The following is a 22,301-nucleotide window of genomic DNA, read 5'->3' as shown; positions in this document are numbered from 1 at the left end:
AATGAATGAACAAAGGAATAAACGAGTGGGTGAATAAATGAACGAATAAACAAACAAATGAATGAATGCTGGCTATTACCACCACCATCACTACCATCATCTAGCAGCTTAGAGGATTGTTCCTTTGCAGGTAAGATCTCTTTTGCTTAGAATTGCCAGACTCCAGGCCAATGTAGTTTTTGCCCACCCTCTCTAGGTACCCTATGCTCTGTCCCCGGCCAAAGGCTGTGGTTCACAAATACAAATCCCAGACACAGTCACTTTCCAAACCTGCCCTTTCTCCTCTGAGGCCCTGCCTCTGACACGCAGCAGTGATGATAACACCACCCATGTCCCCAGAGTGTTTGATCCAACTTCCTAATCCAGTGGGACGCTGGCAGGATCAGCTGTGTCTGTGTGAATCACCAGAAGTGAGCCGGAGACAAGTCGGACAAGTCTTGGGAGGATCTCTCCATCGCACCTGGGGCTCACTCTCCTGGAAGGTGGGCTGGGCTCTCTGTCACCATTGCCACACAGAACAATAGCTGCTTCGGGGCCCCTCAGGAGGCTACGTGAGGCCAAGGTGTCCCTCCCCACCACTAACTGGTGCTTCCTTCTCAAAGTCTCACTGGATGATCCCTCACCTGACAGGCAGTTTCTCAAGGCAGGAAGGGACCTTCAGGGATACCACAAGTCCAACCCATCTATGAAAGGAATATTCCTCCACTATCTCTCAGTGGACAGTAGCCTCCCTGCACCTTCTATCCACTGCTCCAGTCTCTGGGCCAAGCAGAACTGGGCTAATCCAAGACTGATGAACTCCGGTTGATGCGGTGACCCACCACAGACAACTCCCGAGGACCAAGAAGGAAGCAGGTTCCCCAGCTCCTGACGGAGCGAAGGGCTCAGGAAGCAGGAGCCCCACATTTCTGGGACACAGCCAATAGGGGAAGTGGGTCTGCTTGACTATACATTGTCAAAAGTTTTGTTTTTCTGTCCCACCCCCCCCCCACTCCCCATATGTATTGTGGGGAGGAGAAAAAATTAATGTCTGATCACTGAAAATTTTTAATTTAAAAAAGAAAAGCAAACGGGAAGGCAGTCAGCAAGCCTCCCCCTACTTCCCAGTTGGGAGCCTTCCAGAACAGCATGGATGCAGGGCCTTGGACCATCCTTACTGTCCAGCTTAACATTTGGGAACCTTCCTAGAATGTGACACCAGCACCAAGCACCACCTCCAGAGGTCGCCTGGATGGGGCAGAGAACAGAGGGACTCATTCCTCTCCAGTTATATGGAGGACTTGCTCTACCGAGCCCCCCAAACCCGGTATCTGTCTCCATCCCCCAGCCCCTATAGCACCTTGTCCACAAGAACAGCGTGAGATGCTTTTTTCCAATGCTTTTGCTCACATCTGCGAAAATTCTAGTAATCTCCTGCTCCTTCCTTTTCTGCCAATTGCTCGCTTCCAAGGATTGTGGGGTTCCCTTTCTCCTCTGGGATGTCCTTTGGCCCTCCCCCTTCAATCTCCCCTTTCCCTCCTGAGATTTTTTTCTCTTTCCAAGTCTATTTTCTCCCCTTTCCAGGGAACACTTTGTTCTCCCTATTAAGAGCCTGGATGAAAGAGGTGTTCCTCCCACTCATTCACCTTTTTTCTTTTTTGCAAGGGAGGCAATCAGGGTTAAGTGACTTGCCCAAGGTCACAAAGCTAGTAAGTATTAAATGTCTGAGGCCAGATTTGAACTCAGGTCCTCCTGACTCCAGGGTCAGTGCTCTATCCACTGTACCACCTAGCCGTCCCATTTGTGTGTGTGGAGCGGTTGGGGAAGATGAGGACCATGGGTGTGTGAGGGGTATAAGGGGCTTACCTTCCCCCTTCCCCCCATCTCCCAAAGAAGGGCAGTCACAGCTGGACCTTCCTGCCCGGGCCTAGGGCCAGAGCCGGGCACCCTGCCTTGCCCTGCCTTGCATGTGTGCCAGGCAGCTGGAAAAGTGTGCAGAGACCATGTGATTGAGTAACCCAATCCTTCGTCTCTCATCACAGATTGTAACTAGCCCCCGCCCAAGCCAAGGCCAACTCCCCCCAAAAAAACTCCCCAATGTCATGATCATTTGAACAAAGGGCTGGGTCCTCAGCAGCACCCAACCCACTACGTCCCAGACTGCCTCCTCTTTCCAGGACAAGGGTGACGACTCACCCTCTGGGAATTCCCCAGCCATGAGGGGGCAAAGGACACACACACACACACACACACACACACACACACACACACACTCACAGCCCTTGACCAGGGAGAGGCCTCCCAGAACATCCTGCCTCCCTCACAGACTGCAGGGTCTCCTCTGACTCCCCCTACCCCACCAAGGTTCTCCATCAGCTCAGCCTGGATGGAGAAGAGCCCAGGCAAGATGAACCACCGATAACAGATGCCTACAAGGCATCTCACATCCTCGGTCCCACTGATCTTCACAAGAACACCGTGCCAGAGGTCACACCAGTAACATCCCTATTTGCCAGATGAGCAAACTAACGCTACAAACACCTGCCCCCCCCACCTTCTCCTCAGCCTCCCTCTGAGGCATCAGTGTGGCCGTCCCTACCTCCCGACTCCCCCGTTCCCCCCCTCCCCCCAGGGAAAGAGTTGGCATTTCTCACAAGATCTTAGATTTAGAGCAAGACAGGACCCCCTCCACACCCACTTTACAGATGAAGAAACTGAGGTTAAACCGAGAGGTGTTAAATGATCTGTGCAGGTAGTGAGCCACAAAGGCAGGATTTGAACCCAGTTTATTGCCCCATCTACCACACCCCACCACAATGCCTGTGCTGGTTTTTCCATACACCTGTTCCTTCCTTCTGATAGAATGTAAGCTGGTTTTGAGTCTTGGCATCCCCAGAATTTCCTACAGCTGACATCGTGCACATTCTGCAGACTTGAATGTGTGCCCACAGAGGGGCAGGCAGGGGCTCCCTCTCCTCCCCCATGAGGATAACAACTGCTACCACAGAGGTAGATAAGGCAGGACCCTTACCAGACGTCATCTCACCTGAGGGCTGTGTGGGAGGGAGGCACGGGCGCTGTCCCCATTTTCCTGGACACAGAATCACACACTGAGGGGCGAAAGGGACCTGAGAGGTCTGACCCCCCTCAATTTACAGATGAAGAAACTGAGGCGCAGCGAAGGCTCCCATTGGTCAAGGGACCACGGATTCAGGGCTTAGAGATAATGGGGGTTCTACTCCCTCGGTTTACAGATGAGGAAACTGAGGCTCTGATTTGAAAGCTGTTTCTTGAAGATTTTCCCAATACTCTTTGTGCCCCACTGTGTTACCCACCCCAATATCCAGAACCCTTGTGACACCTGAGATAGAACACTGCCAAAGAGAAATGTATTCAGCTGAGCAGCCTGCATAGATGCCCCAATCTGGGTGCCCAGGGAAACCCCTAAAACTATGCCCACAACCTGGCATCTTCACCTGGGTTCTGGGAACTTGGTTTTAAAAAAACATTTTAGTAACTGAATTGCAACACATTTAAAATTAACCTAATTCTGAGACAGGATCCGTGGGCCTCACCAGTTTGCCCACGGGGTCCAGGACCCCCCAGTGGTGATGATCCCCTGCAGGAAGATGCAATGTGGCACCAGTCCACACCTCCCAAGGCTTCTTATCTAGCCAGTGACCGGGGGAGTGGAGACTCACCCATCATTAGTCCTAGAAGGGAGATGACCTAGCCCACTGCCTCATCTCCCAAGGAAGGTCCCACCCTGGGCATGCAGCAGCTGTCTTCCGGGTTCGTGCCCAGGCTCCTGTGCACTTGTCCCCCTGCCTGTCTGGGACAACCCCTGCACAGTGACCACCCCAAAGCTGGGCTGTCTCCCTCCCTGCCCCCTCCTCCCTCCAGGAGCTGCTCTGGGCCGGACTCCAAAGCCCATGGAAACAGCCGCTTTCGCTCTCCATCCCAGGAAGCCCAGGGGAGTCCAGAACAATTGAACTCGAGGGGGGAAGGGACAGGGAGGAGGAGGAAGCCAGGGGTATTTTTAGTGTTGGCAGGGGTAGTTGGGGGAGGGAGGACAGGGGGAAACCTCAGAAGGGGGATGGGCCCCAACTTGGCTGAGGTGCAGAATGTCCCATCAGATGGCCCCCAGCCTGGGAAAGGGGAGGCCGCAGCCTGGAGAGCAAGGCCAAAGGCTGGAGGGTCAAGGCTTAGCCCAGATTCAATTTTCCATGGGTGTAACTTGGCCCCTGTATGCTGGGATGGGAGACCTGGGTGGAGAGCCGGGCCCAGAAACCAAATCTCTTTTCTTTCAAACATAAAAAAAGAGGCATTTTTCTCTGCACCCTAAGGCCAAGGGCACTCCATTCAACTCAGGGAGCATAAATGAAGCACCTACTATGTGCCAGGCTAGAAGCTGGGGGACACAAAGACCACCCCCCAAAAAAAATCCCACAATCCCTTGCCCTCACATTTTACTGGGGTGATGCACTAGGTAATTAAATGCTAAATGTACACAGGCTGAATACTTAGGGATTACAGGGAGGGGTGCATCAGCAGCTGGAGGGGCAGCAATAGAGCCTCGCCTAACAGATTTAGGGATAAGAGGGACCTCCCGGAGGCCAAGTCCTTCATACTAATGATGGGGAATAATAGCCCAGTGAAATAAGGTACTTATCCATCATCAAGAGGTAGCCAGTAGGGTCAGCTAGGTGGCACAGTGGATAGAGCACCGGCCCTGGATTCAGGAGGACCTGAGTTCAAATCCGGCCTCAGACACTTAACAATTACTAGCTGTGTGACCCTGGGCAAGTCACTTAACCCCAATTGCCTCATCAAAAAAAAAAAAAAAGGTAGCCAGTGAGAGAACCAGCACTTGAACTCGGGCTCCCTGGGACTCCAAACTCTGGGCTCTCCCTACTGTACCCCAACTTACTCCCTACACCAGTGGGAAGCTGAAAAGGCCCCATAAGAACCATGGACCCTCTCTCAGAATCAAGTTTTTAAATGCACAACATTAAACACCCAGGAATACAAAGGAAATCTGGCCTGTTGAAATAGTTATTTTTAAAAATGTTGTGGATAGAGCACTGGCCCTGGAGTCAGGAGGAACTGAGTTCAAATCTGGCCTCAGACACTTACTAACTGTGTGACCCTGGGCAAGTCGCTTAAGCTCAATTGCCTCACCAAAAAAAGAGTGTATAATCTCAGAAATTTTTTTTTAAAAATCAGATATCAAAATAAAAATGTTATTGCTTGAAAGTCTTCTCCTTCATTAAAAAAAATAAATAATAAAAATTCAAATAATTGCTTTTAAAACTAGTTCTTGGACCCCAGGCTAGGAACGCCTCTCCTACCCTACACTGATGAAATATCAGATTGACAGGTTCTAAGAGGTCATAGACAGCATGTGCAGAGGCATGGGGGTGGGAGATGTTAGGTCCTTCACAGGTAACAGGAAGTAAGCCACTAAGAAGTACATGAGGAGACATGGTATATAACTAGCCTAGAGAGCTGAAAATGACAAAGAAGGAACTGGAGTCTGACCCTAGAGGCAACAGGGAGCCCCTGAAGGTTTTAGAGCAGGGGAGGAACTTTCGGAAGATCAGGCTGGTAGCTGATTGTGCAGAGGCTGGATGGGAGAGGCAGGAGGCACAATCAGTTGGCTTTGGCAATAGGCCAAGGACTTCCCAAAGGCAGGGACTGGCTCTCTGGAGAAAAGAGTGGTTGTGCCGGTGAGTGGGCACATGGGTCTCGGCCCACTCTGTCACGAATGTGACTGTGTTCTGACGTGTGTGTAGGAGTCTGTCTGTGAGGGCTGTTGTGCTCAGTTACACAATTCCTCCCTCTCCTCAAAGTCAGGACTGTGCCCTCCCCCTGGCACACACTGATGCCAGCAATCCTGGGCACTTGGGATGGGCACCGAATGCTGAAATAGAACGCCTGCACCGCCACCCCTCCCCCACCCTATGGAACAGCCAGGGGCTGAATGTCCACAGGGGCTCAGGTCTGGACTCCTTGGAACTCTGTGCCCGTGCCACCTGCCCCCCTCTGGGCCAGGGCTAGGCCTCCTAGGATGCCTCCTCACCATGCAGTTGAGCACCAGGACAGATGGTTGGGTGACTGCTTCCCCTGACAAAACACAAAGGGCCAGGCCCCCTCACCTCCCCTTCCTCAAGGGGCAGCGCTGCCCTGGATTGGGAAACTGAGCACCTGGGTTCAAATCTTGCCACTTTGTCACTTACTAGTGCTGGACTTCGAGTCTGAAAGACTCCTTTTCCTGACTTCAAATCTGACCTCCATCACTTACTAGCTGTGTGACCCTGGACAGGTCACTTCCCCCTGTTTGCCTCAATTTCCTCATCTGTAAAATGAGCTGAAGAAGGAAATGGCAAACCACTCTAGCATCTTTGCCTAAAAAACCCCAAATGAGGTCATGAAGACTCATACATGACTGAAACGACTGAACAACAAAGAAGCTATGACCCTAGGCAAGTCTCTAAGCCCCATTCCATAGCTCTGAAGCTTCAATCGTGTGACCAGCATGGACTCCACTGGCAGCCCCTGAATTGCCCTTGCTCTGCTCCTCAGCCCGAGATGTCACAGCTCCCAAAACAGGATGGGACTCCCCCCACAATTTCCTTACCCTCCTGGCCCCCTGGGAAAGAGAGTAAAAGCCCAGGGCTAGAGCCACAGCTAGAAGACACTCAAGACCCCCTGCTCCCCATCCACGGGTCAAGGAGGGAGTCCTTCCCATCTTAGCCTCGCGCCTCGAGCCCTCTATAAAGTACTTCACAGACATCATCCCCTCAGGTCCTCCCTCAAAGCCAGACTAGGGGAGATGAGCTGCCTGAAGTTCCCCAGGAAGTGTCCAAGGAGAGACTGGCCACTCCCTGCCTCTGCACCCAGCTGTAGCCCTCACTCAGTAAGAACATAATCCCTGGTCCAAGTCCCAGGCAGCGTCTCCTGAGCATCCTTGGCCTGGAGGACAATTCTGGGCCTGCTGGACTTTTCCCTGACCATCCCCAAGGCATCGCAAACTCAACCCGCCCAAGAGGCCTCCACGGCATCCCTCCCCCTCCCCCAAACAAGCCTTCTGAGGCAAAGCCGACTGCACCACCTCAGTCACCCAGGCTTGCCACTCCTTACTCTCCATCAGCCTGACCTTCGACCACTCCGCTGCCAAGCCTCATGTGCCTGGGAAATGTCTGGAGTTGAGAGATGGGGAGTCTTGCTTGAGGAACAGCCAGGAGACCAGTGCCAGTGGATCAAAGAATGGGGGTGGGGCAGGGGAGCTGTAGAGGAGGACAGGTTATGAAGGATTTTGTTTGATCCTGGAGGTGATAGGGAGCCACTGCAATCTATTGAGCAGGGGAGGTGACATGGTCAGAGCTGATCTTTTAGGAGATCCTTTTATGGACTGGAGGCCTTTTCTGTCCCCAGCTGCCATTGCCTTCCCCCACCCCATCTCCCATATTACTTAGTTTGTATGGATGTCTCTGGGTCCCTGTTGTTCTCCCACCCTGAAGGCAGAAACTGTCATTTGCCACAAGCACATCCCCCAACACCCGGCACACAGCTTGTTCTCCCTCTCTGCACACCTGGGGGGGGGGTGGCCGTGCACCATGAGAGCTTCCCCTCTTGCCCCCTGGGGGAGCAGGGTTTGGGGAGGGGAAGCCACAGGCCAACACTCTGCAATCCACCCGTGAGTGGACCCCGCAGAGCTCCCTCCCCCAGGGCCTCCATCTCAGATCAGGGTCACCTTCCTTCTCTATTCAGGAAAGCCAATCACCCAACAAACAGGTTCCTCAGCCCCAAACCACCACCTATTTCCCATCTCCCCATCTCCCCTCCACTGCTGCTGCCCGGACAGCGCTTCAGACTGCCCAGAGGCAGGAAACTGGACAAGTTGACCCTAGAGATTCTTCCCATCTCTACAAGCAGAGTATTGTCAACATAGAAATGGAGCATGAAGGGCCGGAGGTGGTTGGCTAGTCCAACCCATGCCTGACTCAGAAGCGGCTCTAGGCTCTATTCGAATACCTGGGGGGCACCCCGACTTCTAGGAACATTCGACTGCACCTTTCTATAGCCCAATCTGCCTCTCTGCACCCCGCCCCCACCCTCTGTCCCTGGGGCTGCCCTCCTGGGCACTGAGAAGAAAAAGTCTGATCCCTGTTCCTTATAGCAGCCCTCCAGATTGGCAGCCAGAGGGATGGGCAGAGAGGGTCTACAGTGAGGGGAGGGATCCGTGAGAACCACATCTGACAACATCTGCACTTTCACCTATGGTGGACAGAGGGCAGAAGCCTGGAGTCAGGAAGACCTGAGTTCAAATCCAACCTGGGGTCCCTTATTAGTTGTGTGACCCTGGGTGAGTAATTTAACCCTTGGCTGCCTCAGTGTCCCCATGGGGAGTTGTGAGCATCAAACAAGAGCATTCTGGTAAAGCATCTTAGTGCTGAACCTGGCACATAGTAGGCTCTTAATAAATGCTTGCTCTTTTGTCTCCGCCCATATCTCTAGGGATCTGTTTTCAGGGCGTCAGTGTTAGTCCAAAGCTGGAAGCCCAGGTGTGAGAAGGGCCTCAGGGTTGGGCTCAGACTCCCGGGATAGGCAGCGGCAAGGGCGGGACCCCAGTGTGGGCGTGGTCAGGGGAATTCACCTTCAGCCCTTGGCAGGGGGTAGGGGGTCGGTGGTGGGGTGGTTGTTTGTGTCTGGTGGGGACAGAAAGGGGCGAGGGAGGGGGCCTGTAGCCCTCCTTCCCCCTCAGGTCCCCTCTTAGCAAGAGGAGAGGTTCCCTTTAAAGCAGTCAGTCAGGTGTCCTAAGGGAAGCGTTCCTCCTCCGTCCCCTCCTCCCCTCCCCAAGCTCATGACTCACGGCACCCAAAGCCTTCAAGACCCAACAGCTCCCGGTGACTCAGGGAGGGGAGGAAGTGCAGTGGGGGTGGGGGGAGAGGAAGAAAGCCAGTGGGGGCCAAGGCAGAGGAACCCTAAGGTTCCGCCCTAAGGCAGGACGACCTGAGCTCATGACCCTGGGGGGAAATCAATCGGCCTCAGTTTCCCCAAATGGGGATAATGGTAGCCCCTGCCTCACAGGGCTGTTGTCAGGATTAAATGAGATAACAGATGAAAAACAAATCTTAAAGCACCATTTAAAGGCTAGCTAAGGAAAAGGGGTCCTGGGGCTCTTCACTGCTCCCCCATCCCCTATAAAAACAAGAAGAGGTAACCTAAGGCCCTGTCCCAGCCATCTCCATTCCTCAACATACACTCGCGCCTCCCAGAGCGCTGGGGGAAAGGGTTAAACCGCTGTCGCTTCCATTCAGACCTCAGCTTCTCCAACTGGGACATGGGGAGAAGTCCCATCTAGCTGCCTTGGCTCGGACCCTAGAGAACACACACAGCACATCTGCTGGGCAAACTATCTGCCAGGCCCTAAGGCTTGGGTTCCTTGACCCCGGAACAAGGCAGCTTCCCCAGCTGGTCAGCAGGCACGGAGGGGGTGGGGGTGGGGGCAGGAAGGACAGACGCAGCTCATCATCCTAGATCCAGGAGTCACAGCACCTCCAGAAGACTCCCCTGGTCCCCACTGTTTTCATCCTCTCCTCTCCTCTCCCCTCCCCTTCTCTCCCTCCCTCCCTCTGTCTCTGTCTGTCTCTCCCTCCCTCCCTTTCTCTCCTCTCCTCTCTCCTTCCCCCCCATCTCTCTCTCCTGCTCCCCTTCCTCTACTCAAATTACCTTCTATTAAGTTAACAATCTCCCCTCCCCCCAGAATGTAAGCTCTTAGAGGGCAGGAATTACTTTGGTTTTTGTGAACCATTCGGGGCAACATGACTCTCACCTATATACGGGCTGTTCTTCCCCACCTCTCGGAAGCTGCATTCAAGGCTCTGCTCAAAGGCCACCTCCTACAGGAAGCCCTTCCCGATTCCCCCAGTCCTCAGTCCTCCCTCCCCTTTCTCAATTAGTTGATAATTATTTTGTGTTGTTTCTTAACCAGAAAAAGGCCCCTCGAGGGCAGGGAGCATCTCCTTCCCCAGCTCCTAGCACTGTGCCCCATGCAGAGGAAGGGTCTAAGAAATGCTTGAATCGAGTGAGGGCGGCCAAGCCGCTCCCCATCTGACTTCTCCCCCACTCTGCCCAGCTCCCCAGCTGGCCTGGGCTCCCCAAGAGGAACAACAAAGCCCAGCCCAGCGCAGATCAGCAGAGGCCCCACACAGGGCTGTCCCCATCCCTGCCCCAGCTTGGGTCTCTCTCCCTCCCCACCAGCCCAGAACAGGAGGAGAAGCCTTCAGGCCAACCCAGACATGGAAGGTTGCCATAGCAACAGAAGACCGCTCGGCAGCGCCCTGTGAGGTCCCCAGCCCAATCTGGTCTGGCGCAGGCTCCCAGCGCCTCCTCTCCACTCCCCCTACCCTTTCGGGCCAGCAGCCCTTCTGACTCCATCTTTCTTCCGGCTGGAAAAATGAAAGATGTCCCCAGGGCAGAGTGTGCCCCGACCTCATGCCTCTAAAGCTCACTCTGAGGGATCTGCGAAGCTGGGCCTCGGCTTACCTGTCTGCAGGATGGAACCCTTGGAGAGGCAGCCTGGGGTCAGGAGGACCAGGTTCTGCCTTCGACAAATGTTGGCTGTGTGACCCTGGGCAAGTCACTAAAACCCTGTGTCCCAGAGAACTCTCTAAAACGAGGTGCAGAGGTCGGATGGTGACGTGCATGGGCAGAGGAGATTTTCTCAAAGAGATTACACCTTGTACCATTGATAAATCCCGGGTCCATCAAAAGAAAAAAAAAATGGAACCATTATTCCCTGGCTGCACAGACTGGCTGGGGTGGGGGGGGGAGGGCCGATGTACCTATGGGTTGGGGGATATGCCTGTCGTTAATCTAGAGCAAGAAGGGACCTGAGGCCATTTCCTAGAGCCTGTGAACGTCAAGGTTGTTTTAAAATATATTTTGATAATCATATTTCAATGTAATTGGCTTCATATTCCTATACATTTTATTCTATGCACTTAAAAAACGCCATTCTGAGAAAGGGTCCATAGATTTCTCCATACATGAAAGGGGGGACAGTTCAGAGGCCCCAAAAGCAAATATGAAAGTCAGAGGCTGCAGGAACCTCGGAGAGTCCCCAGTCCAGCCCCTTTCATTTTACTAATAAGGAATGGAGCAACCAAGATTAAGTGATTTGTCCGAGGTGACACAGGAGCCATATACCGTATACCCTGTTTTCTGCAGAAAGGAAGGGCTACCTTTTGGCCAGTAAAGACTGGGGGGAATCTGCTTCCCCCTCTAGCGCTCCCTCTCTCCTTCCAACCACCGCCCGTGACCTGGGGGCTGCTGGGTCAGACCGGGGACACTGGGGTCCAGCCTAGAAGGCTCAGGCTAAGAGGAGCAGCCAGGCCACACACACCCCACTCTCTGCAGGGCCCCAGGGAGGCGGGCATGGGCCCAAGCGAAAGCAGACACAAGCAGAGCGCTTCCTTGCAAGGGTGCTGAAAGGGGAGAAAACCCGCCCATTCCTCAGAAACACGCCTGATTTCCCTTTATATAAGGATCTGCTTCTAGATACAACCGCTGGCTGTAATTAATCTCTTTCAGCAGGCAGGACTAATTATCAGGGAACATTAAGCCTCAGTAGCCCAGTAGGCCCACACCCCCACCCCCAATTCCCTCACTCGGCTCCAGGCTCCCACAATGAGGTACCTGCCCCCAATCATTCCCCCACCTGGGAAATTCTTGGCAAGATCCTGATTGTTGGGGGGGGGGGGGAAGACATCAAATTCAAAGCTCCACCCAGCCCTTGGCCTCCACCCCAACAAAGAATTCGCTCTCTCTGGTGTACTTGGGATCCGACCTCAGCTTGTTCCTGAGAGTCCTGAGAGGCAGAACCCAGGGAGGAGGCCCCCTGAAAAGCAGGGAGATCTCAAAAGCTGTTGACCTTTTCCCCTCCCAGTGTTTTCGACTCAGAGCTTAGCATAGGGCTAGGCAAAGAGTAAGTACTTAATAAAATGCTGGTTGACTTGATTCCCTCCTAAGAGCTTCTAAAAAATGACTTCTACCAACTCTTTCACACTAAGGTGTGAATGACTAAGGTCGGTCCTCAGCGGGGTGACTTTCAATGCAGGGATTGAGGCTCCGACAGAAGAGATGAAGCAGAAGGGTGTAAATATCGGCACCAGTGGAGCGGGAGCCAGTATGTCCAGAAATGGGGAGGGATGTCCCTAAAGATTCCACAACTGAGGGCAGCGAGGTGGCACAGTGGGTAAAGCACCAGCCCTGGAGTTCAAATCTGGCCTCAAACACTTGACACATATTAGCTGTGTGACCCTGAGCAAGTCACCTAACCCTCACTGCCCCTCAAACAAACAAACAAAATCCCTGGCATTGAGGCTAGGGATTGCTTCTGATCCTATCCTGAGCACTTACCACAGTGCCTACCTAGCACATAGTGTGTCAATCAATCCATGAACAGATTAACCTCCTACTGTGTGTCAGGCCCTGTGCTAAGCATCATGGATACAAAAGGAAGCCAAAGTCCGTCCCTGCCTTCAAGGAGCCTTCAATCTAATAAATATTTAATAAATGCCTATTGATCGAATGACTGACTCACTGGAGACAGAAGGTGCTACAGTTTCCCTGATGTAATGATTGGCAATTCATCGGGAAAAGACCTAGAAGTGTGAGTGGACTGCAAGGTCAAACCGAGTCAGCACTGTGATGTGGTGGGGAAAAAAAAAAAAAAAAGCTGATAACACCACTGGCTGAGAGTATGAAGAGAAACCGTGTCGCAGCCTGGTAAGGAGTTTATTCAGCCTTGGCCAGCCTATACCTGGAGTGAGATCAGCTCCCTGGTCCCACATTCAGGGCCCCTGAGAAGTCTCAAGAGGAGGGCACCGGAAAGGGGTGGGGGTGGGGGAAAGGCTTTGAGATTGAGCCAAAGAAGCATCTGTAGAGTGTTGCTTAACCTGGAGAATAGATGACTGAGGGTGGGTCACAACAATCTTTGAGGCCTAGTAGGACAGCTAGGGGGCGCCATAGTGCATAGAGTGCCCAGCCTGCAATTAGGAAGACTCATCTCCCTGAGTTCAAATCCAGCCTCAGACACTAGCTGGGTGACCCTGGGCAAGTCACTTCACCCTGTTGGCCTCAGTTTCCTCATCTGTCAAGTGACCTGAAGAAGGAAAAGGCAAACCCACTCCAGTATCTCTGCCAAGAAAACCCCAAATGGGGTCATGGAGAGTCAGACACGACTGAACTTCAAGAGATCAGACCTGCCTTGCTTGGCCCCAGATGGAAGAACTGAGAGTCCAGGGTAGAAGTTGGAAAGAAGCAAATTTAAGCTTTGTGTATGTAAGCAAAGCCCTCCAAGCAATGAGAGGGATCATCAAAGAAGAGTAGCCAGTGGCTTTGGGAAGTCTTTAATCAGGGGTTCTTACCCTTCTCTCTCTCTCTCTCTCTCTCTCTCTCTCTCTCTCTCTCTCTCTCTCTCTCTCTCTCTCTTTTTTTGGTAAGGCAATTAGGGCTAAGTGACTTGCCCAGGGTCATACAGCTAGTAAGTGTCAAGTGTCTGAGGCCGGATTTGAACTCAGGTCCTCCTGAATCCAGGGCTGGTGCTTTATCCACTGCCCCACCTAGCTGCCTCAGCTCTTACCCTTCTTGGTGTCAGTCACCCCTTTGGAAGGCTGCTGAAGTTTATGGGGCCCCTTCTCAGAATCCTGACTTTAAATGCATAAAATAAAAATAGCTCGTATTGCAAAAGAAACCCATTAGATTCAAATAGGAGTTATCAAAAAAATTTTTGTTTTTTGGTTTTGTTTTGGGTTGTTGTTTTTTTTTTTGGTAAGAGTTATAGAAATTAAAAAAAAAAACAAATATAGGTAGCCCAAATTGGGAGCCCCTAGTCTAAGGGCAAAGTGGAGGATCACCTGTTGGAAATCTCCTATTGAGGATTCTTTTGGGGATGTGGGTTGCACCAGGTGGCCACTGGGGTCTCTTCCAGCCCTGAGATTGTGCACTTCCAAGTCCTAGGGGCCCTCCTCTGTTGACATTCCTTGATAGTGTCTCAGCAGGGAGGGAGGGAGGGAGGGAGGGAGTTGTGTTTCTGAGCCAGCTACACTCCTGGTCCCACTCACCTCCCTCCAGTGCAAACACAGGCAGGAGGTAGAGGTCGGAGGTCAGCACAGGACCAAGCTAACCTTTGCCTGGCTCCACACAAGTCACACACCCTGACCTTGGTCTCCTTGGCCTCTGCCTGTGGCCACCAGGTTGAGCAACAGAGAATCCAGAACCCAGGAGAACAGAGCTTGTCCCCAGGTTCCACTGGGTCCACCCTGGGGGCAAGGACAGTCTGGATAGGTACAAGGAAAAAGGAGTGATAGGTAAGGAGTGAATCAAGGCTGACAGGGCCCGAATAATCATAATAAATAGAATAATTACTGCTGGGCTTTGCTCTGATACAGGCCAGAGAGCCCTGAATTTCTCATTTTTCTTTTTCCAAAAAGCCAATATGGACTAATGGAAAGAGGACTAGGAAGACTGGGGTGCAGGCCCTGCCTCTGACACATTCCTGGCTGTGTGAGACTAAACAAGTCACCTCTCTCAGCCTCAGTTTCCTTATCTGTCAAACAGGAATGGGGCAGCGAGGTGGCTTAGAGGATAGAGCAGCAGCCCAGGATTCAGGAGGACCTGAGTTCAAATCTGACCTCAGACCCTTGACACTTGCTAGCTGTGTGACCCTGGGCAAATCATTTAACCCCAACTGCCTCACAAACAAAACAAAACAAACAGGAATAAGAATAATAATAATAGTGCCTAATTCCCAGGGCTGTTTGGAAAATCCAACTAGTTGTTAAGAGTTCACCTTTATTTTTACTGTTCAAGTTATTTCAATCAATTCCAGTGACCCATTGGGATTTTCTTGGCAGATATATTGGATTGGTTTGCCATTCCCTTCTCCCGATGAGGAAACTCAGACAAAGAGGGTTAAGTGACTTGCCCAGGGTCATGCAGGTAGGAAGTATCTGAGGCCAGATTTGAACTCAGGAAGATGAGTCTTCCTGATTCCAGGCCTAAGGCTCTATCCACTGAGCCACCCATCTGCCCGGTCACATTTATATATTCCCCTTTTGGGGTCACCACCCCTGTGGTTTCCTCCATGCAGGGAGCTTCCAGCAAGGAAGCACCTTCTCCAAATGTGACCAGCCCCTGCTCTTCAATTCATTCTCAGCTCCCAATTGCAGCTCCCCCAGCTATCTGGAGGGCAGGGGAGGACAAAGAATTTGAAGAAATCTGTAGCCAGCCCTCACCACTGAGGGGCAAACAGATAGGACACAAACACCTCAGCACATGGACAGCTGGAAGCTGACTGTGCAGCTGGTTTAGCTGACAGGGCTGGCCCTCGCCAGGGTGAGTTCCTCCAGGACAGGCTCACACCGGGCAGGTTAACCTGTCCACTGACCCAAACTCCTCCCCCATTCAGCTGAATGATGAAGACCAGGGACTGGAGGAATCACAGCATGATCAGCAAACATCACTCTATCTTGTGCGGAGGACTGGGGTTCCAATCCCTTCTCAGTAACTTACAAGCAGTGGCACCCTAGCTTCAGTCCCACCATTTCTAATTTCATATTTGATAGGCTCTGTGAATGCATTTTATTTATTTGGGGGAGGGGGCAATGAGGGTTAAGTGACTTGCCCAGGGTCACACAGCTAGTAAGTGTCAAGTGTCTGAGGCCAGACTTGAACTCAGGTCCTCCTGAATCCAGAACCGGTGCTTTATCCACTGTGCCACCTCACTGCCCCCCAGTCCCACCATTTCTAAATGGTTGTGGGTGGGGAGGAGAGAATTAAATCATGAGTCCTTAATCTTTTTTTGTGTCCAGGGCCCCCGGTAAAAAACCAAAACCCAAACCAAAAAAAACACAACTACAGATTCCTTCTCAGAATAATATTGTTAAATGCATAAATAAAACCCATAGGATTAAAAAGGAAAGTGACTAGATGAAAATAATTATCAAATTTTTTTTAAACTTCAGGGTTGAGAACTCTTAGAAGAGATGACCCCTAATATATAATTACCAGCTCTACTATTCTATGACAGGGATGATATTGCTGTTATAATCAAAAGAACCCCAATTTATTTATTAAGTGCCTACTATGTGCCAGGCACTGAGGTTGCAGACAAAAAATTAGGCTCTGAGGGGAAACTAGGTGGCTCCGTGAATAGAGTACTGGCTCTGGAGTCAGGAGGACCTGAGTTCAAATCCAGCCTCAGACACTTGACACTTGCTAGCTGTGTGACCCTGGGCAAGTCACTTAACCCCGATCCCCTCACCCCCCCCCCAAAAAAAAAAAAAAAAAGAAAAGAAATAAAAGAAAAAATGAGGCCCTGAAACCCTGGGCAAGTCACTTCATGCCTCTGTGCCTCAGCTTTCTCATCTGTAAAAGGAAGGGCTTGGATTCCATGGCTTCCCTTTTTTAGCTCTATCAAAATCAGTTCCTGCCCTCAAGCGGCTTTTCATTAAATATATGGTAAATTTGAGGTAGAAGCAGCTAGGTGGCAGCAGAGTGCAGAGAGCACAGGACCTGTGCTCAAATGTGACCTCAGACACTTCCTAGCTGGGTGACCCTGGGCAAGTCACTTCACCCTGTCTGCCTCAGTTTCCTCATGTGTAAAATGAGCTGGAGAAGGAAATGGCAACCACTCCACATCTTTGCCAAGAAAACCCCAAATGGTATCACAGAGAGGTGGACATGGCTGAACAGCAAATCCAAGGAAGAAAAAAAGAACCAGCAACAGGGAAGGGGTCAAGAAAGGTTTCCCATGGGAGGAAGTACTCCAGCTGAGCCCCAGAAATAATAAGCACCCTTGTTGTTTGTCCTTCCTTCTGAAGAGGACCAACTGAATTTACGTGAGGCAGGGCAGCGCAAGGTCACCAACCTCACTCTCCTCCAGAGCCATTTGGGACCCGTGGCAAGATAGACATCAGGACGACTGGAGATGACCCTGGATGTTTAAGGAAACTGGGGTTAAGTGACTTGCCTAGGGTCACACAGCTAGTAAGCATCTGAGGTGAGAATTGAACTCAGGTCCTCTTGACTCCAGGGCCAATGCTTTATCCACTGCATCACCTGGCTGCCTAAAGAGGAAATCGGACTGACATTGAAGGCCCCTTCTAGCACTGACCCTATGAACCATGTTATAATAGCTGACATTTATATAGTGCCTACTATGTGCCAAGTACTTTACAATTATTATCTGATTTGATCCTCCCAACAACCCTGGGAGGTAGGTGCTGTTATTATTCCCATTTTAGAGATGAGGAAACTGAAGCAAACAAGGTTAATCAGTTAATTACGCCTAACTGGCCCAATAAGCACCCTAATAAATGCTTTATCCAACTATTCTGAAAGGCAGATAGGAAGAGACAGAGCATTCCCAGGTCGGTAAAGAGATGGGAGATGAGATATTGAATTCTGAAGCAGCTAACAGGCTAATATGACAGAAAACTGCATGAAGTGGGCTAATGGGAAATATTTGGATGGATTGTGGAGGGCTTTAAATGCCAGGCTGAAAAGAATATATTTGATACTATCCAGTGGGGAGTCACTGATGATTTTTGAGTAGGAGAGTAACATGGTTAGACTTAGTAAATTGACTTTTGGCAGCTGTGCAGTAGATCTGACCAGTGTAGCACAGGACAGACGGATGTCCTAACGGCTCCACCAGTACCCTCCCAAGACCCAGAGAAACTAAGGGAGGCCCCTAGTGCATTAGGTGGACCCCCAGGGGCAAATTAATGGGAAGACAAGGACAAGTGAGTTTCGTTTGATCTGCATTGTCTGAAGAATCCTCCAAATCGATGGGATCAGAGATCCCCTGGAGTCTTTGGGTATTTGAGTATGGATTGGAGATAAGAAGCAGGGACACTAATTAGGAGTCTTGGCTTGTCAGAGCAGGGAGGGGACATAGAGAGCAGCTAGTCCAACAGGGGGTAATTCGGAGAGAAGGGCAAGAGTTGGCTAGAGGTCACATACTAAATCCGGAGCAGATCCAGAAGAAGGGCCCACGTCTCTGACACTTAATTGGGCGGGTTCTTCCACTGGATGCATTTCTTTTTTTTTTTTACTCTGAAGAGAATTTTATTTTCCAAAATATATGTAAAAACAAAATTTTAACAACATTAAGTCGATGCATTTCTAATAGAAACAGATGAGCGAAGGATGGGAGGGTTGCAGCAGGGGGCAAGGAGATATCCAAGCTTCCCTGGGTCTACAGGTAGCTAGGATTAATCTGCAGGATGGGCTGAGAGTTGAGGCTGGGGAGAGACTGGGGGAGGAGGGAGCAGTAAGTAGCAGAGTTTGAGCCAAGCCCAGTTCACAAGATCACAGACACAGAGCTGGAAGACACCTCAGAGATCACCTTCATTCAATCCCATCGTTTGACAGGTAGGGAAACTAAGGCCCCTGGAGGAGAAGGTAGCCAAACCAGGCTCTAAACCTAGGTTCTCAGTCCAAATCCAGAACTTCTCCTATTATCCAACAGGTGGTTAAAAGACAGGAGTTGAGGCTCAGGCAGAGAAAGGACCCTAAGACTCAGCAGAAGGGGAAAGCCTGAAGCTTGGGGGTCACCGCAGACTGCGAGTGTTTAAAGGCCTAACAAGGCCCGGGAGAAGGCAAGCCTTCAGAGGAAGGCGCCCCCTCCTTCCGCAGTTCAAGCCCCAGCCCCAGAGCCCAGCCCCAGGCTCCTTGGAGCTGACCAAGGAACTTTACTTTTAATACAATAAGCAAGCCAGCAGAACAGAGACCAGACCCTGCCCCCCCCCCCCGCCCCCCCCGCCCCCCCCCCGCCCCCCCCCCGCCCCCCCCCCCCCCCCCCCCCCCCCCGGGATAACAGACCAGGCTTCCCAGCCCGGTCTTCCCAAAAGGGCATGGAACCTGGGTCATCAGAAAGTGGGTTCGCTCAGACACCACCAGACCGGCCAATTCTTTTTACAGCCCCAACCTTGAGTCTTTGAGGCTCAAGGCCAGAGTCCATGATCCCAGACCCACAAAGAAGCTTCCAAAACCAGGCTGCAATTTACACAGAGGTGGGGGGGAGGGGAAGGGGGAAATCTTGACGCCCCTCCCCCCAATGGCTAAGAACTGTCTCCAGTAGCAGAGGCCTCCCAGCCAATAAAACCTCTAAGGAGGGGGCCTCATCGCTGTCCAGCAAGAGAAAGCCTCTAGTCCCGGAGCTAAGTAGAGAGATCCTTGGTCTCTACCCCAGGTGCCTGAAGCTCCCTCAGCTTGGGGGGTGTGGGGGGGCCAGAGAAGAGGGAGGAAAGGCCTCATCATTGGAAGGCAGCCCTCAAGCCTACAATGAAGAAGAGTCTTTCGGGGCAGAAAAAAACCACCAGATTACAGACGGAAAGCGGAAGGGGACCTCTGAGGTCACCTGGCCCAGCCCTTTCATTTTACACATGGGGAAACTGAGACTCAGATAGGGGAAGGGACTTGCCCAAAGGCACACAACTCAGAAGTGGAAGAAATTCTCGCTAAGGTCCCTTCCAGGCCTTGTAAAAATCAAAGAATTCCACTGGACTCCCAGAATTCAAATCCAGGCCTTTTGTCTCCAAAGCCAGCTCCTTCCTGCTATATAGACCAGTGCTGCTATAGGCCCGAGGGAGGCCAGATCCCTTTTAAAAATGTAATTGAGAAATAATTAACCAAATAAATACAAACACTGTAGAACACAGATAATGTTAACAGGTAGCTTTCTAAGTCAGTATGTTCCCCTACAGAGATCACTGTGTCTGGCTTACAGATCCCCACTTTCTCTCTGAGTTTGACATCACAGGATTAGCACCCAGGGCTGGCCCCTTTACACCTTGGCTCCCCAGTCCTCCGAGAGAGGGGTTCAATGCTGCCCACATTAAATCTCCAGCTCCCCAAACCCTGGCCTGGGAGCAGGCAGCCCAACTGCCTAGGGCCGGAGGCAGCAAAAGCAACCATCTGAACCAGGAAATAATTTTCAATGTCAAACTCTCAGAAAGTGACGGTAAACAAGGGCAGAGTCAGTGGCCCTACCAGGCCTAATCAATAGGAGGGAGATCAACCAGCCAAGTCCAGTGGGGGCACCTGGGCCAGAGCCCAGGAAATTGTGCTCAGGGCCTCCCTTGGGCTTGGACAGCAAGGAATCAGCCCCAGGAAAATGAGCCCCACCAATGGCCATCCTGGCTAACTAGCCCCTCCTGAAAAAAGCAAGCTAGTAACTCTCCTTTCCTTCCCTCTGGTGACAATGAGGTTGGGATAAGTAACAGGTTCCCAGCAGACTCTGGGGTCCAGTGAATGGATCCCTAAGCCCTACAGACAGTCACTATGGTAGGCGGCCACTATGCTGACGTCAAGCAAACCCTGGAGAGGAGAAGGAGGGATCCTGGAGGAGAGGAGCAGACCTGGTTTCAGCCATGACACAGCCCTAGCCCCCCATTTCCACCCCCCACTAATCACCCTGGATCCAGAGAGAGAACCCCAAGAAATGCAGTGAGTTGGGCCTTGTCTCAGGCTTGGGGAAAGGTGGAAGCTACTCCTCCGGTATGGGGGGGGGGGTGTTAGTGTGAAGTGGCCCATATAGGAGTGTGTAGTTGCCTCCACACTAGTGCCCCCCCCCCAAGTTCCCTGGGCCTTCTGGCCAGGGCAGCCATGTTAGCTCCAGCGGCCTAGCCTGGCCTTCCAGGGACAGAGCCCTGTGTGCCCAGCCCAGCCAGGAGTCTGAGAGGACAAAAAACCCTGCCACTTTCCCCCACTCACCCTTAGTCAGTGTTGACACTCAAACAGATGAGGGAGGACAGCAGGTCTGGCTTTTCCCCCTCACTTAAATACTTCTGTGTCCCCCCACCATGGGGTGACTGACTTCACCCCAGTCAAATCTGCAGAGCCCCTGAACCCCACCAACGCACACATACACCAAGCAGGGAGGCACAACCAAGAGGAGAGGGGATAAGGACCCCAGCCAGAGGCTCCACCCCTCTGTCAGGGAACAGGTGCCCCGGGGTAGGGAGAGGTTTGGGCCCTCCAAAGCACCCCCTCCCGGAGACAGGAACAGGGCCAGAGCCAGAGGCAAGGCCAGTGACAGGGCCAGGGCCAGGGCCAGGGCAAGCGCCGGAGACAAGGCCAGACAGAGATAGGACCAGGGCCAGGGCCAGAGCCAGTGACAGGGACGGGGTCAGAGATAGGGACAAGGCCAAGGCCAGAGGCAGAGGTAGAGGCAGGGTCAGAGCCGGAGCCAAGGCCGGGGCCGGGGCCAGCCGGGCCCCGGGAGCCACGCGCGCCGCCGAGGCCGCCACTGACCCGAAATCTTGGTCCATGGACTTGAAGAAGAACTTGTAGCAGTGAGCCGGCCGGTTGCTGAGCACGCTCTTGAAGTCAGCCAGCGTGACCCGCTCGGGGGCCACCGGCAGCTTGACCAGGTAGGGCGTCTCCTCCTCGTCCATGTGGTAGATGATCTTGGTCTCCGCCATGGGGGGCGGGCCGGGGGAGCCCCGGGCGGGGGGCGCCGGGAGCAGAGGAGGCGGGGGCGCTGGCTCAGCGCGGAGCCCGGAGTGCGGGACCCCGAGTGCACCGCGGCCGCGGCCGCAGGAGCGGAGGCCGGGCGCCGGGGGCTCGGGCTTTCGGGGCCGGCGGGGCCCAGGCCCCGGTCCAGGCCGCGGAGGCGGAGGCGGAGGCGGCTGCTGATCGCGCTGGGAGGCCGGGCCGGCCGCAGGGGAAGGCCGAAGTCGAGGTCCAGGCGGAGGCGGCGCGCCGGCTACTGCCCCCCGCGCTGCCCCCGCGGCCGCCCATCCGCGCCCCGGCCCGGGCGCGCCGGGGGAGGCCGCCTCGGACGCCGGCCCAGGGAGGCTGCGGGGCCGCCTGCCGGGCTGGCTGGAGGCGGGCCGGGGACGGGCTGGGGACTGGCCGAGCTCTAAAGGGCCGCGGCGGCGGGAGCCGGACCTGGAGCCCAAGCGGGCCGCAGACAGGCGAGCGCCGAGCCCGGATCGGGGGCTCCCTGCGCCCTGCAATTAGCGGCGTGAGTAATGCGGCCGCCCCGCCCGGCCAGGCCCGGCCCCCTGCCCCCGGGCCCCCCTCCCTGCCTGCCTCCGCCCGGGGCCCCTCCCTCCGTGCCGCCCCCTCCCCGCCCCGAGCCTCTGCTCCGAACCCAGTCCCAGCGCCCAGTCCCCCGCCCGCACCCGCGCCGGCACCGCCTCCCGCCCCCCTCCGCCCCCTCGCGACGTCTCTGCGCGTGGCTCTACCTCGCCACCCCCCCTCCCCGGCCGAGGGCCGAGTTAAAGGGACCGCAGCTCCAC

At 53.3% G+C, this 22,301-nt stretch overlaps 1 protein-coding gene across 3 annotated transcripts in view; it reads right to left on the bottom strand.

The window, feature by feature from the left end:
• The window catches only part of DVL1 (dishevelled segment polarity protein 1), a 39,126-nt gene extending 17,625 nt beyond the window's left edge, over positions 1-21,501 (bottom strand). For all 3 annotated transcript variants that reach the window (XM_043992029.1, XM_043992030.1, XM_043992031.1), the window contains exon 1: positions 21,310-21,501. In XM_043992029.1, coding sequence (XP_043847964.1) covers positions 21,310-21,479 — 170 coding nt within the window. In that variant the 5' untranslated portion in view covers positions 21,480-21,501. The remainder of the gene's footprint in view (positions 1-21,309) is intronic.
• Between the last annotated feature and the right edge of the window lie 800 nt (positions 21,502-22,301).

This window comes from Dromiciops gliroides, chromosome 3 (assembly GCF_019393635.1).
Source record: "Dromiciops gliroides isolate mDroGli1 chromosome 3, mDroGli1.pri, whole genome shotgun sequence".
NCBI lineage: Eukaryota > Metazoa > Chordata > Mammalia > Microbiotheria > Microbiotheriidae > Dromiciops > Dromiciops gliroides.
Note: the sequence above shows the minus strand (reverse complement) of the source record. Positions and strands in the feature narration are given on the sequence as shown.